Source organism: Camarhynchus parvulus, chromosome 1 (genome assembly GCF_901933205.1).
Source record: "Camarhynchus parvulus chromosome 1, STF_HiC, whole genome shotgun sequence".
Taxonomy (NCBI): domain Eukaryota; kingdom Metazoa; phylum Chordata; class Aves; order Passeriformes; family Thraupidae; genus Camarhynchus; species Camarhynchus parvulus.
This window is the reverse complement of record NC_044571.1, coordinates 70,178,073-70,190,776: the sequence shown is the minus strand read 5'-3', so window position 1 is coordinate 70,190,776 and position 12,704 is coordinate 70,178,073. Positions and strand designations below refer to the sequence as shown.

The following is a 12,704-nucleotide window of genomic DNA, read 5'->3' as shown; positions in this document are numbered from 1 at the left end:
TTTAACTTAACTGGCAGCAGATAAGTGAGCAATGACAAACTAGATGTAGCACAGACCCAAATTCTCCCTCCTGCCCTCAGTTCCACCCTTGAAACAGGGCACAGGGCAGTCAGCTCCTCCAGACCATCCTCAGCCATATGGCACACAAAGCCAGCAGCAGGATACAGCCTCCCCTCACCTCCTCAGGTGTCTGGAGAAGTGGGGCCTGGGTCTATGAACCAGCTCCCCACAGGCAGTTCAGAAGTTGCCATACTACTGTCATTTTTTATACTGAATTTTACTTCAATTCTAAAGCCTAATTCATTTTTGTGCCTATCTTATAAAAAAGGTTTGCTCCTACACCACAGCTTCAACTACTCAGAAGAGACTATGTTCAATGATAAAAGGGAATGGCTGGAGGTTCCTAAAGAGCATGAACCCTATCTAGAGGGTTTTAAAAATGTGACTATAACATGATAGCAAGGAAACGTGAAAACATGACAAAACATGAAAAGCTAAGGGTTTATAAGAGATGATAATACATGGCATCAAGATCTTTCTAAATATCGGCCAACAGCCTGAGATTATTTTAGGCTACCTGTTGCCCTTAAATAGCATTATCTTCTCAGCACAGGCTATACCTTTAGGGAAGGGTGATGTACATGAACAAGCACACATCTCCTGACAGCAGCTTCAGAGAGGCACTGCTTGGTCATGCCTTGCATCACTCTTAGGTAGTGGTGGAAAAGGAAACAAGCAGGAACAAGGGCAGCTTTGCCACGGGCCTCCTTGAAGATCAAAGGAAGCAAAAGCCTCCACCCAGCTGTTCCCTAGTCATTTTCTTAGCTAAGATTATTTGGAAAAAAAAACCAAAAAAGGTAAATTCTTGAGCATTTGAGCATTTAAAGCACTTCCAAGTTGCACAGGAATGGAAAAATGGCCTTTGCTAAACACAATCCTATTTAATACTACATGAGGTGACATTAAAAGGCTACTTGCCCTTGCCATCACATCACAAGTTTAAGGCAGTTTCTTCACCAGCCATAGTTCAGCCAGAACTGAAATTCCAGACACACTGCAAATCCAAAAGATTACATGTGTTCAGTGGACAGTTTAGTGTCTTCATACTTTGAAACCTACACAGGAGACAACAACCCCAGGTAGTGTTTTTGAGAAGAATGGAGGTGAGATGTATTCACTTGGCTCAGTGATTGACGAGTTACATCCAAGGACATTCTCTAAGGGCTGTCCTGATGCCGGACACTAAGGACAGCTTTCAAGTAACTTCATACAACTGTTTTAATAATCTTGAAGTTACAATATTGCATGTATGTATCTATGGGAGAGTTCCCAAACAAAGAATTACTCACTGAAACAGTATTAACGTTATAGAATCTTAAGGTCATGTAACAACTGGTTTTGGCAATTTAGTACTTAGACACAAAACAAAACTTTAGTACTTAGATACAAAATCCATAAAAGCCCTCTCCCAACCAAGGCAACAAATGCTCTACTTGGGGCAATGAATTCTAACAAGAATCAGAAATACCAAAATCAAGTAGTTTTTCAGACTGTATATAAGACCCCTGAAACTGAGAGATGCTGAGACCCATTTATCCCAGCCTCTCAAGTACCCAGATACTGCATTCCTCCTATTAGCTGACAAGATGATCATGTTAACCTACTAAAAAAATTCTATACAAATACACTATTTCAAAAGACAGCACCATAAAGATTTTCAGAGCTCCAATGCCATTGCAGAGAAACACATAGTTAAGATAACAATATTCACAACTCCCAGACCAAAATATTCATTCTTATATCCCACAGGCTGCCTTTCTGACTATGTGAACAGAAATACCACATGGGAAATAGGGATTTAGCCACAATGATTTTGGATATTGAAATCGGTTAGGGCAGAACACCATCTTTTGGAAGACGCCAGCAGAGTTGAACAACAAAGGGTACACCTTTAAACAACATGTAGCAGTAATTATCCTGGGCTTGGCCAGTGGTCTTCTTTGCTACAAACACATCTGTACTTTGCTGCTTCGAGCTTCCTTCAGGCCCTAGTTAACCTTTGCTCATAAAGCATGATATGTTCCAAAAATGCTTAATAGAAAAGAGTATTGTAACCAGCCAACTGCGCATGTGAAACCAAACTCAAGATTACTGAAATTGCATTGCAAGGCAGCAGACATGATCTTAAAACCACACTGGCCATTTTTATAGCAGACTGTATTCAATGTCTTATTAGAATAAAGAAACCCCCACAACCACAAGCTACCAACCAAACAAAACTGACAAAACCCCGCACCATTTTTCTTCCTATTTTAGTCCACGTTATTTAGTCTGTTTAGTTCTTAAAATATGCAGTTTTCTGTACTTCACATTAACATCAGGCTTCTGTTGAGCACACATTTGTAACAAGCTTCACTACATTAAAAAAAACCAAAAACAAACAAAAAACCACCAAAACACTCTGACAGCAATAATGACAGTGTGAAAATTAATAGCCAAAATCCAAAACCCAAGTAAGAAACCAAGCAATTTAGCACAGGCTTCTGTAATGAAAACTAGAGGCACGCCATGACTTTATGTTCGCTGATTTAGAGAATGCACAGCAGTTAGGGCAGCGGATAGGCAAGGTAACAAATTCCAAGTGGAGAGATAAAGGTAGTCTAAGTAGCAGTGGTTTGTCTCTCACAAAATTAAAGTATGTGCTAGATGCATGCTTAGTCCTACATGACTATCATATTGTTTTGAATAATATTTAATTTGAGAATTTCCTCCAGGTGACCGCCACAAGAAGTTATACTGAAGATTTATGCTCATGGGAGGTAACTCTATTACACTCTGGTACAACATCTACAGCAACAACTTTTTATTGCCTTCGGCACAGCATCTTAGCTCCCAGCATACTGACAAATAGCAGTGATTCCTTCTTGGCAAACATAATTTCTAACACCTTCTGCAAGAATTATCTCTCTGATTTGCAGATTTCCTTACTGAAGTTTCATGTGGCTCCTGGATGCTGGACAAGCATGACTCAAATGATCTGTCACAAGATCTACTTTATTTGTAATCTCAAGTAACTAAATAATTTCCATTTCTTAAGAAGCTTCACATACTTCCCTCATACAAAACATCCTACCCAACAAACTAAACAACCTGCTTCTTTCTCTCCCTTCAAAACCACCACACTGGATTTCTCCACTGTCCCTACTCGACTTTTCAAAAATACTCTATCTGCATTAAAGGTTTCAGTAAAATTGCAAATATCAGGTAGTGAGCCACAGAGAAAAGTAAGGCTTCCTCCAGCTACTCTATACTTTTCCAGACTCCCACAGGTAATCTATTTTATCCCTTCCCTACTAGGAGGCTTGCAGATTTAAAGGAACGAAAGATTAAAATTGACATGTATTTGTTGGCAACTGCCACTGTCAGGAATGACTGCATGGCATAATGCATCTAGAGGCCACAGGGCAGCCCATACACAGATGGGTTGGTTTTGTTTGACTTGAAATTCTCTATAATGTATTATAAACTAGCGCTGTACAACACCATTTCAGATATGTATCATTTACAATTCACCTCTACATTAAAATTGACAAAATTTTAATTTGGCTGATCCTAGTCCTTACAACTTAAATGTTCTATTCTCATATGCAGCTGGTGCAGACATTTCCTAGACATTCACAGGCAGTTCAGGAAGCAAGAGTACCTCTGCTGCTGCACTGCTCGTGCCTTATTGCTTCTAGTTCTAGAAAGAACTGGAAACAAATCTTACTTTTGTGGCATTAACTGTTGCCCAGCAAAGACATTGGTATCCACTCAACTGAGAAGCTGGACACAAGACCCAATTTGCTTTCATCATGACAGCTTCCAGCATTTTTACTTTTTTTTTAAAGATAAAAATATAAAGAAAGCCCTAGGCAAGCTTCTCTTTTCTAGTCAAACAAACATCATTCCCTGAAGTGAACAGTAACTTTTCAAAGACCTCTTTTTCCTTGAGTTTTAAAAATACACTTAGTTTCCTAACAGTTTATTCAATACATCTGAAGTTTTTATTAAAGTTTATCTAATAAATATGATACCCATTTCAATTACTAAAAATAATTGTAGTAAGAAAACTCCACAAAATCATCAAGATTATGTTTCTTTTTTAAAATTAAACCACCACAGTAATTTCCCTAAAGATTTAGTTATACAATAGATTTCTTTTATTAATATTTACTAAACCTATTAACTCCGTCTGTTGAACTGCAGATTTTGTCTGTCAAGCCCTTGACAGAACTAGAAATCCCTTGAGAACCTGACAGTATTAAAACTACTATAGACAGACAAATTAAGTTTTAATAACTTTAAAAGAAAGCACAAGTTTTAAAAAAAGTCACCCAGTTAAGTTGTGAACCCATCTCCCTTTTCCTTACATTATTTACAGGTAAGTTGTGAAATATTAATTCTATAATCCAGACAACTATTACTGTACCAGCCTAGATCTTACAAAGCTCCTTAACCATTAATTGGCTTTATTCATCCACATTTTCCCAGAGTTCTACTAAACTCCATATCCAAAAGCACATGCTCTGCTGACCTTCCCCCCCTGCACCCCAACACAGAATTCCTGAAGCCAGACAACCTCAGTCACCATTAGCCAAGTAATGGAGCCAGGTTATACCACAGAATGAGATACCTTGTCTTCCTACAAATAGCTGAATCTTCTTCTTTCATTGAATTCTGTACTCTAGCTACAAGAATTTGAATTAGTAACATACACCAAATTCCTCAATCTTCCAAACCAGAGGAAAGATTCACTGTGGCTAGCTTGAAAATCTGAAGCACACGACAAGCATACATAGATACCACCAAAACTCAGCATGATGGAAGCTGCAGGAGGATATCTGAATCACCTCAGCTTGGACTAACACACTCATTCCCAAAGCTCTCCAAGAAACCATTATATTCTAGCACTTCAGCACTGTGATTTCTAGGCCCAGTTAAAACATTGGTTATGATAACTCAGGATTTGGAAATTAGCTGATAATTCAAGATATCCAAATTAGTTTTGTCTTGAACACATGGAGAGGGGAGATTGCAAACATACTTAAGATGTGTAGAGGGTAAACTTATTAGAAATGCTTAGTAAATATGAAAGAGCAACACTAATCCTCCTCTAACATCACTATGTCAGTTCAACAACCAGAGATAGGGAGAAAATGCACTTTGACACATTCTTCCATTTTAAAAAAGGCTTACAACATTGTAGAAAAGTTGTATAAAAAGCTTAGAGATTTCCACAAGATTCCTGTGATTGGTTCTACTCTATGCAGAAGGTTAAAAAGCTGAGGGAACACATACCTTACTCAGGTATTAAATTCATACAGCTGCAGAACTGCTTAATTCTAGTTTCTGACAGACCAATCAACTCAGAGAAATTCTGTGGGACGTTTTCTAGCTTCAACCAGATGTAAAACATCTTTTTTCTCCTTAATTCCCCTGTGAAGGAAATGTATTCCTTTATGTGACTGATGAGAAAGCTTGGAGCAATCAAGCTCCAGTTGCAAGAATGATTCTCTAATTATTATGAAAAAGGAAAGAATCTTTAAAAATTGTTTAACAAAGTAGTAGTAAGTCAGTATTATGGGAATCACAGAAGTAAGATCACAGATACCTATATCTCTCTGTTTTCCAAATACATGATCGTGTATTTGGAAAACAGAGAGATACAGGTATCTGAAGAAGTCAGATACCCTGTCACCCTGAAGAAGTTAGTTCTCTACTATTCTCATTAAGTTAACACTGCAGATTAATAAATCCTGTTGCTTTAGGCTGGCTAGACACCAAGAAAGGAAGACTGCTTATTCTTAAAACCCCCAGACAAACTTGCATGAGCAAGGAATTCCTCCAATGAAAGCAGAAGATCAGATAGGAAAGTATCTTGAAGAAGAAAGGACTATTTAGTTCTTGCCCTTCAATAAAAAAGACAAATCTGAATTCTTTCTACAGATGTGCAGTATTAACCAAGTCAATTAAGAGGATTAGTATCCATAACTCATCTATACATCAGACACCAGCTTCATCTTTTTCCCCTAAAAACACACCATCATGCTTTAATATCAGAAAAAGCCACATTTCATGGGCAGTGTCTCATTAAAAAAAATTTTGTTTAACACTTGATTACACATCCTTATGTTTCCATGGTCTCTTGTGCTTAACAGAAATAAGCACATCAGTATGCTGCAGAGAATCCTATCTTCAAAGCCAACAGATACTTCCCTCACCATCCAAAGCCGTGCTTCTACTGTTACACACACAACAGAAAATAAAACTGGATAATGCTCTGTGATCGTCTCTTGATATAACCCTTCACATATGTGAAGATCATTAGCAATTTTAAGAGACACAGTGTTTGTTTCCAGTAATTTGCCTCTAACATACGAGAACTCTTACAAAGGAGACCGAAAATTTTAGCTGGAATTCAGGGAACATGCTCTTCCTTTCTATTTGTATGTAATATGACCTATTCTGTCCTATAGCACGGCCAAGGCATTAGCCCACATCTGCTAAATACCAGCTGCCTAAAATCAGCTCTTGTCAGAAATGACCACTATTACAACTTAAAATATGAAATTAAAAGTAACTTTGAAAACAGCGTGTTTGTGTTTTTTAAAAGCATTCCCCAGCCTTCCCATCCCAGTTTCCGCTTATAGAAAGAAGAGTTATTTAGTAACTTTTTCTTAGCACTCCTAAGGGTCCTTGCATTCCTTCAGGTCCAAGTACCCCCACTTCATCCAAACCAACTATCACAGTGCCAGAAAACACTAACAGAAAAAACAGAGGCACAGATAAGCGAGAACAGTCATTAATGAATTCTGAAAAGTGAAAAGCAGGATGAAACAAAAATACCAGCCCAACTCATTCACCACTCACAGCTCAAACCTATTAGTATTACTTCCTGAAAAAGTGGTAATCTAATACTTAAGTTACACAGTCCTGTGTGTACTTAAACCTACAGGTCTAGGTAACACCTATATTCTTTCATTTATAATTCTACATAGTACATGCAAATCAAAGCAGCTTTTCACACAAAGAGCTGTATATTTTCCACATACATACAATTAACTTTCTATGCAGATTAGCAAATATCTGGAGTTATGAAAGATCCTATCTGTTCCTCAAAAACAAACAAAAAAACCACTAAAATCCTTCTACCTAACATTTTTGAAGGCTTATCTGATTACTAGACTCTGTTCCTTATGTAACTACTTATTAGCTCGATGTGTATTTCTAGACTAAGAAAAACAGAAATGTGAGCAATAGTAAAAGCTTTGTACAATAGAAAGTGTATTCTTTCCCTCTTTTCCTAATTAGCTTCCTTTGCAAATCCCCCATGGTAGACAGAAGAGCTGATTACAATTCCAGGCTGAGTGGAGACTGGAGTAACTTACTAGCCACAAGGCGCTAGAGAACTGTTGCAGATGCCCCTCTGAAGGGAGCTGATGCCGGGCTGAAACTGAGCTTGCTCACATTGACCAGTTTTCCAGAATATTAACTTTGTCTGAATGCACATGGGCAGGTGATAGCAGGGAAGATAAAAGCCCCAGCCTCCTCTCTAGTGCAACACACAAGATGTAACCATCAAAGCACCTACATGGCATTAGCAGTACCAGGCTTGTTCTTGCCTTCCTAGCAGTACCTGCATATCTTATTATCTTTCAGTACAGCTGAAGCATACATGATACCAATGCTTTGGAGCATCTGGAGTTTTAGGTAACTTTTGTTTTAGTCTGAAAAGCTGACAGTATCTTCAGGCCCATTTTTTGCAAGTAATCAGCATGACATCACTGACAAGGTATAGACATTCCTTTTTCTGCAAGAGAATCAGGATCCCAAAAAGCAACATCTTCAAAATCTGTAATTGTGCTTGAGAGTCTGAAACACAGATTTACATAAATAAACTCACACAGTGCATATGCTGAAGAAATTCTGTAGGTGAAGGTAAGCCTTTCTATGTAAGTCATAACGCAGGCAAAACTTTCTGAGAAGTTTAATACAGAGGACACTACTGTAACCATACTCTTTGCTCAAATACAAATGCTGATAAACAATTTACTTTTAATGGCCTTCTGCTCATGTTGCTCTCCCTTACACAGTCTGAGTTCTCAATGGTTATTAGAAAAAGTTTTAGACAATAACCCAACAAATCTGTGATTTCTAGCACATGGCTAAGTCCAATGACCAGGTCAGAGCTTTACCTCTTAAGAGATCCATGATTCCCAGATAACATCAGATCTACAGGTGCATCAGTATTTAAATACAATGGATAATGATGCTTGTCAAAGATCTCCTTACTTTTTTTAACTCTTAAGTGTAGGAAGGAAATGTGCCAATTAAGAACAAAGATCATGAAAGTCATTGGATGAATCCAATATTCTCAAGGTTAACAGATCCTTCTAGAACCTTGACAGTAACGTTACCCTACAGAATAGCTAAAATAAACTAACAACAAAATAAGCAAGTTTTCCAGGTCCTCACTCTTCACTGGCAGAATATAAAACATAACTGTATGTAAAGCTTCCCTGCGGATACTAAGGCTATTAGGGAAGTCTAGACATTGACAACAGATGACAAATTCCACTGTGAAACTATGCTTGTTTTTTAAGAATACTACAAACACCATGGTGGCACAAACAGGTACATCCCAAGAGGGAAACATGCAGAAGGTATACCTGAACAAGTGGAAAAGCAAGGAGGGCCAGCTTCTGCTTACACTTTCAGGCATATCTTATCAAGACACACGAGCATTGAGGGTTCTTACACAGGAATATCCATTTGCTTTTACTCACACATCTGTGTATAACCCAGGACTGTCACTCCTGGCATATAAGTTCTGTAGAACACACTCACACCTCCCTTTACATCAACAGGGTTGCTTTACAGCAGTAAGTACTATCCACAGCTTCAGAACTGGTTCCCTCCAATGTTGTCCCTCCACTACTGTTAAATACAATCCCATGTGATAAACAACTGATACAATTCCCAGCTTTTCTTTTTACAGGATTTATGGGTAGGAACACACACAACATTCCTTGGCTGTAATATCCACTCTCTCATTAGATGTTTTTCAGCCAGGGCCTCTCTGGTCATCCAACTTCCCTTCTTCAGGTACCCTATTTACTGCTCCCACAACTCAAAATTCTCCAAGATGCCAATGAAACAAAATTTTCCAGGTTAAGAGCTGCACAATAAGACTTTATGATGTTCCAATTTAATTAAACAGAAACTGAGTCCAAGAATTACACTCAAAGTAAATCTCATGCTCAAAATATTCTCATTTCAAAAAGCTTTTTTAGGAAAAGAAAAAACAAGTGAGTATATGTATGCATATGGTAAAGTCTATAAGGGATACACATTTGCAGGTTATTATGCTAAGTTTCAAGAATTCAGCTGAATCAAGCTAGGGATTAGTCTTTTCTATTCCCAGGAGTTCCCTGAAGAGAACAGAAATGATTGATTTTTCCACTGAAGTGCATGATTTAGAAAAAAATTTATCTCTGAAAACCAAGCAAAGACAGTTGTTCGATCACATATCACCTACTGCTGCATGCCAAGGAGCAGAAGTGGGAGGGAAAAGTCACACAGGGACTGCACAAAGGGGGAAGTGTATCAATATTTAAAAGCTCTAAGCTCAACTTGGATCTTGTAAAAACTCATTTTTGGTATTAATAGATTTCAAAGGTGGAATATATTAAATATAATGCTACAGAATTTCAGGGTGAGAACCTTCAATTTTAGGCTCAGTTGAACAGAAGTCAAAATTTCTGTTAGAGGTGCAACACAAAATAAATATTACTGTGGAGATCCCATACTGAAAAATTGGCAATAAAAGTACTTAAAGACACCTTAGAGTGAAACAACTAGAGGCAATTATTAACAAAACATAAGTTTTGTATTCAAACGTCTATAAAATCCAATTCTACGTTAAAACGGCAGTAAGAGTACTTTAGAGAAAACCCATAGACTTAATTTAGATGGAAAGCAAGATTAATACAAACCATTTCTGATGTACCAGTTCAGAAGCTCCACAAGTTTGTACTCATGCTTTAGAAAAAATGCAGGCTATCTGAGCTAAAGCATCAGTCACCTTCAATATTCATGAGGTATCATATGATAACATTTTCTTCACTTGAAAGGCCAGCAACTACATACGGGGTTTCTTTTCTCATCTGACATGCCATGGTTCTCCATTTCCTTTTTTTTCTTTTTCTTCCATAGAAGCATAGAAAAGTTAGAGTTGAAATGGACCTTAAAGATAATCTAACTTCAACCCACTGCCATGGGCAGGGACACATGCCACTTGACCAGGTTGCTTAAAGCCCCATCCAGCCCAGTCTTGAACACCTCCAGGGATAGGGAGTCCACAGCCTCTCTGGGCAACTGCTCCAGTGTCTCACCACCCTCACAGCAAAGAATTCCTTGCTAACATCTAATCTAAACCTGCCCTCTTGCACCTTAAGGCCACTCTCCCTTGTCCCATCACTACATGCCCTTGCAAACTGCTCCTCTCCAGCTTCCTGGTAAAGGATGTTGGATATTGGATATTCTGCAAGGTGCTATAAGGTCTCTCCAAATCCTTCTCTTCTCCAGGCTGAACAGCCCCAAATCTCTCAGCCTGTCTTCTCAGCAGAGGTGCTTGAGACCTCTGGTCAACTTAGTGGCCCCTCCTCTGGACTCATTCCAAGAGGTCCACGTGTTTCTTGCGCTGGGAGCCCCAGAGCTGAACACAGCACTCCAGGTCAGGTCTCACGAGAGCAGAGGGAGAAAACCATCTCCCTCAACCTGCTAGCTGTGATTCTTTGGACGCAGCCCAGGATGCCTTTGGCTTTCTTAGCTGTGAGTGCACACTGCTGGGTCATATGGATCTTTTTGTCCAAACAGCCCCAAGTCCTTTTACTCAGGACTGCTCTCAATCCATTCTCCTCCCAACCTGGACTTGTGCTTGAGACTGCCCCAACCCAAATTTAGCACCTTGCATTTGGTCTTGTTGAACTTTATGAAGTTCACACAGGCCCACCTCTCAAGCCTGTTCAGATCCCTCTGGATAGCATCCCTTCCCTCCAGTGTGCTGACTGCACCACACAGAGCTTGGTGTCACAGGCAAAGACACTGGGGGTGCAAGTTCATGTTCTGAAAGCTTTCACTAGTTTTCATGTTTACTAACAAATTTCCAATACTGTTTATAGCTGGATTCTGTAACCAAAGTTGTCTACACACAGTTATTGGAATCACATCAAGGCAACTGGAAAATAACACTTATCTGGTGATAATTTTGGCACAGTAGTAATACCCTCTTCAACCAGATTTGCAGATATCCAGTAACTCCTCTGGCACTCCAAGATACAGTCTTGGCATTTCCCACCCAATCCCAACCTGCCAATTCTAAATGCAAATGTCAGATGCTGCCTGTTACAGGTACATTCATCTGTCCTACAAATACCTCTAATAAAAATCAGATATTGAAGTGATATCCAATACTGATATGGACATTGAAACACACAAAATGGAAGGATACCTCCTAGGAAGATTCATGTACAAATACATGATTTTTCTATTTAATTTTGGCATATATATGCAAAGCATGGCAACCATTTGCAGAACATTTTTTATTTTAGATCTCACAAGCTGCTGTACAGAGACAAGCTCACAATGCATGTGTGGTTAGAGCTGTTCCATGCAATACTGAAGTTAGAGAAAACCAAAACAAGTTTTCTTCAGATGTTATTCCTATATCTATACCTTAAACTTAACTATATTCCTGGTGGCATGCTGAAGATTTTTCCAGTTTGCAGCAGAATCAAACCCATTCACCTAAGAAGTTGCTCATTCTGAGACTTCAGTTTGATTTGCTCAGTTTGTGACTGAAGACCTCTGGAGTACACTTTACACAATACACCTGTGTTTTATCATGAGCTGTTTGTCTTGCTACCCCCTAAGGGTAAGCAAGAGAAATTTAATGTGAAAGCCTGACAACCTGCCATCTTGTTAGCAACACCTCCCTCTGTCAAGAATTACATGAGAATTTGCTTACTTACATCAAGTGAATCTTCATTGACCAGGATGAGAGACATACTCTGTGAAATGAGTCTGCAAGAATACCCTGCAAGAGGGAAAAAAAAGACAATAAAATACAAAGACTTACTTTTTGGAAGGCTATTTAAGGTTCAAGTTCAGCCTTAAGATAAGCATCTATAAGGTCAAATGACAATTTAATTTTTGAGCAGGTACTCCTATCAGGCAGACTGCTGGAAACTTTGGTGTATAGGACACACTCCAACATGACAGATTTACTAGAAACATGGACTGCATTCTATCTGCATTTTCAAATACATCACTTGAGATGTTTTAATTAAAGAAAACACTGTATGAACTGGATGCAGTAAATATAGCCTATAGCCCTCCATCAATTTTTTTTTTATGTCTACAAGAAGGCAGGTTTGCCTTCAGCACATTACAGGAACAGATCTGGATGCACGGTTGCATCTATGCCAGATGACTGGAAGTGCACACATGTTTTCAGTTGATGCTACTCAGTTTCCTTAGCCCACACAAAGCTTACACGAGCATTTTTTACTCCTGAGGGTTCAGTGTGGAAGGTTCTGAGCTCCTTCATCAAGAAGTACAGATCAATCATACTCACAGAGCCCCTACCAACTCCTATAGAC

The 12,704-nt window shown here is 38.8% G+C and overlaps 1 protein-coding gene across 4 annotated transcripts in view; it reads right to left on the bottom strand.

Annotated features, from left to right (window-relative positions):
- ATP8A2 (ATPase phospholipid transporting 8A2) overlaps window positions 1-12,704 on the bottom strand; it is a 280,843-nt gene that overhangs the window by 209,360 nt on the left and 58,779 nt on the right. For all 4 annotated transcript variants that reach the window (XM_030944045.1, XM_030944071.1, XM_030944054.1 and 1 more), the window contains one exon: window positions 12,075-12,139. In XM_030944045.1, coding sequence (XP_030799905.1) covers window positions 12,075-12,139 — 65 coding nt within the window. The remainder of the gene's footprint in view (window positions 1-12,074; window positions 12,140-12,704) is intronic.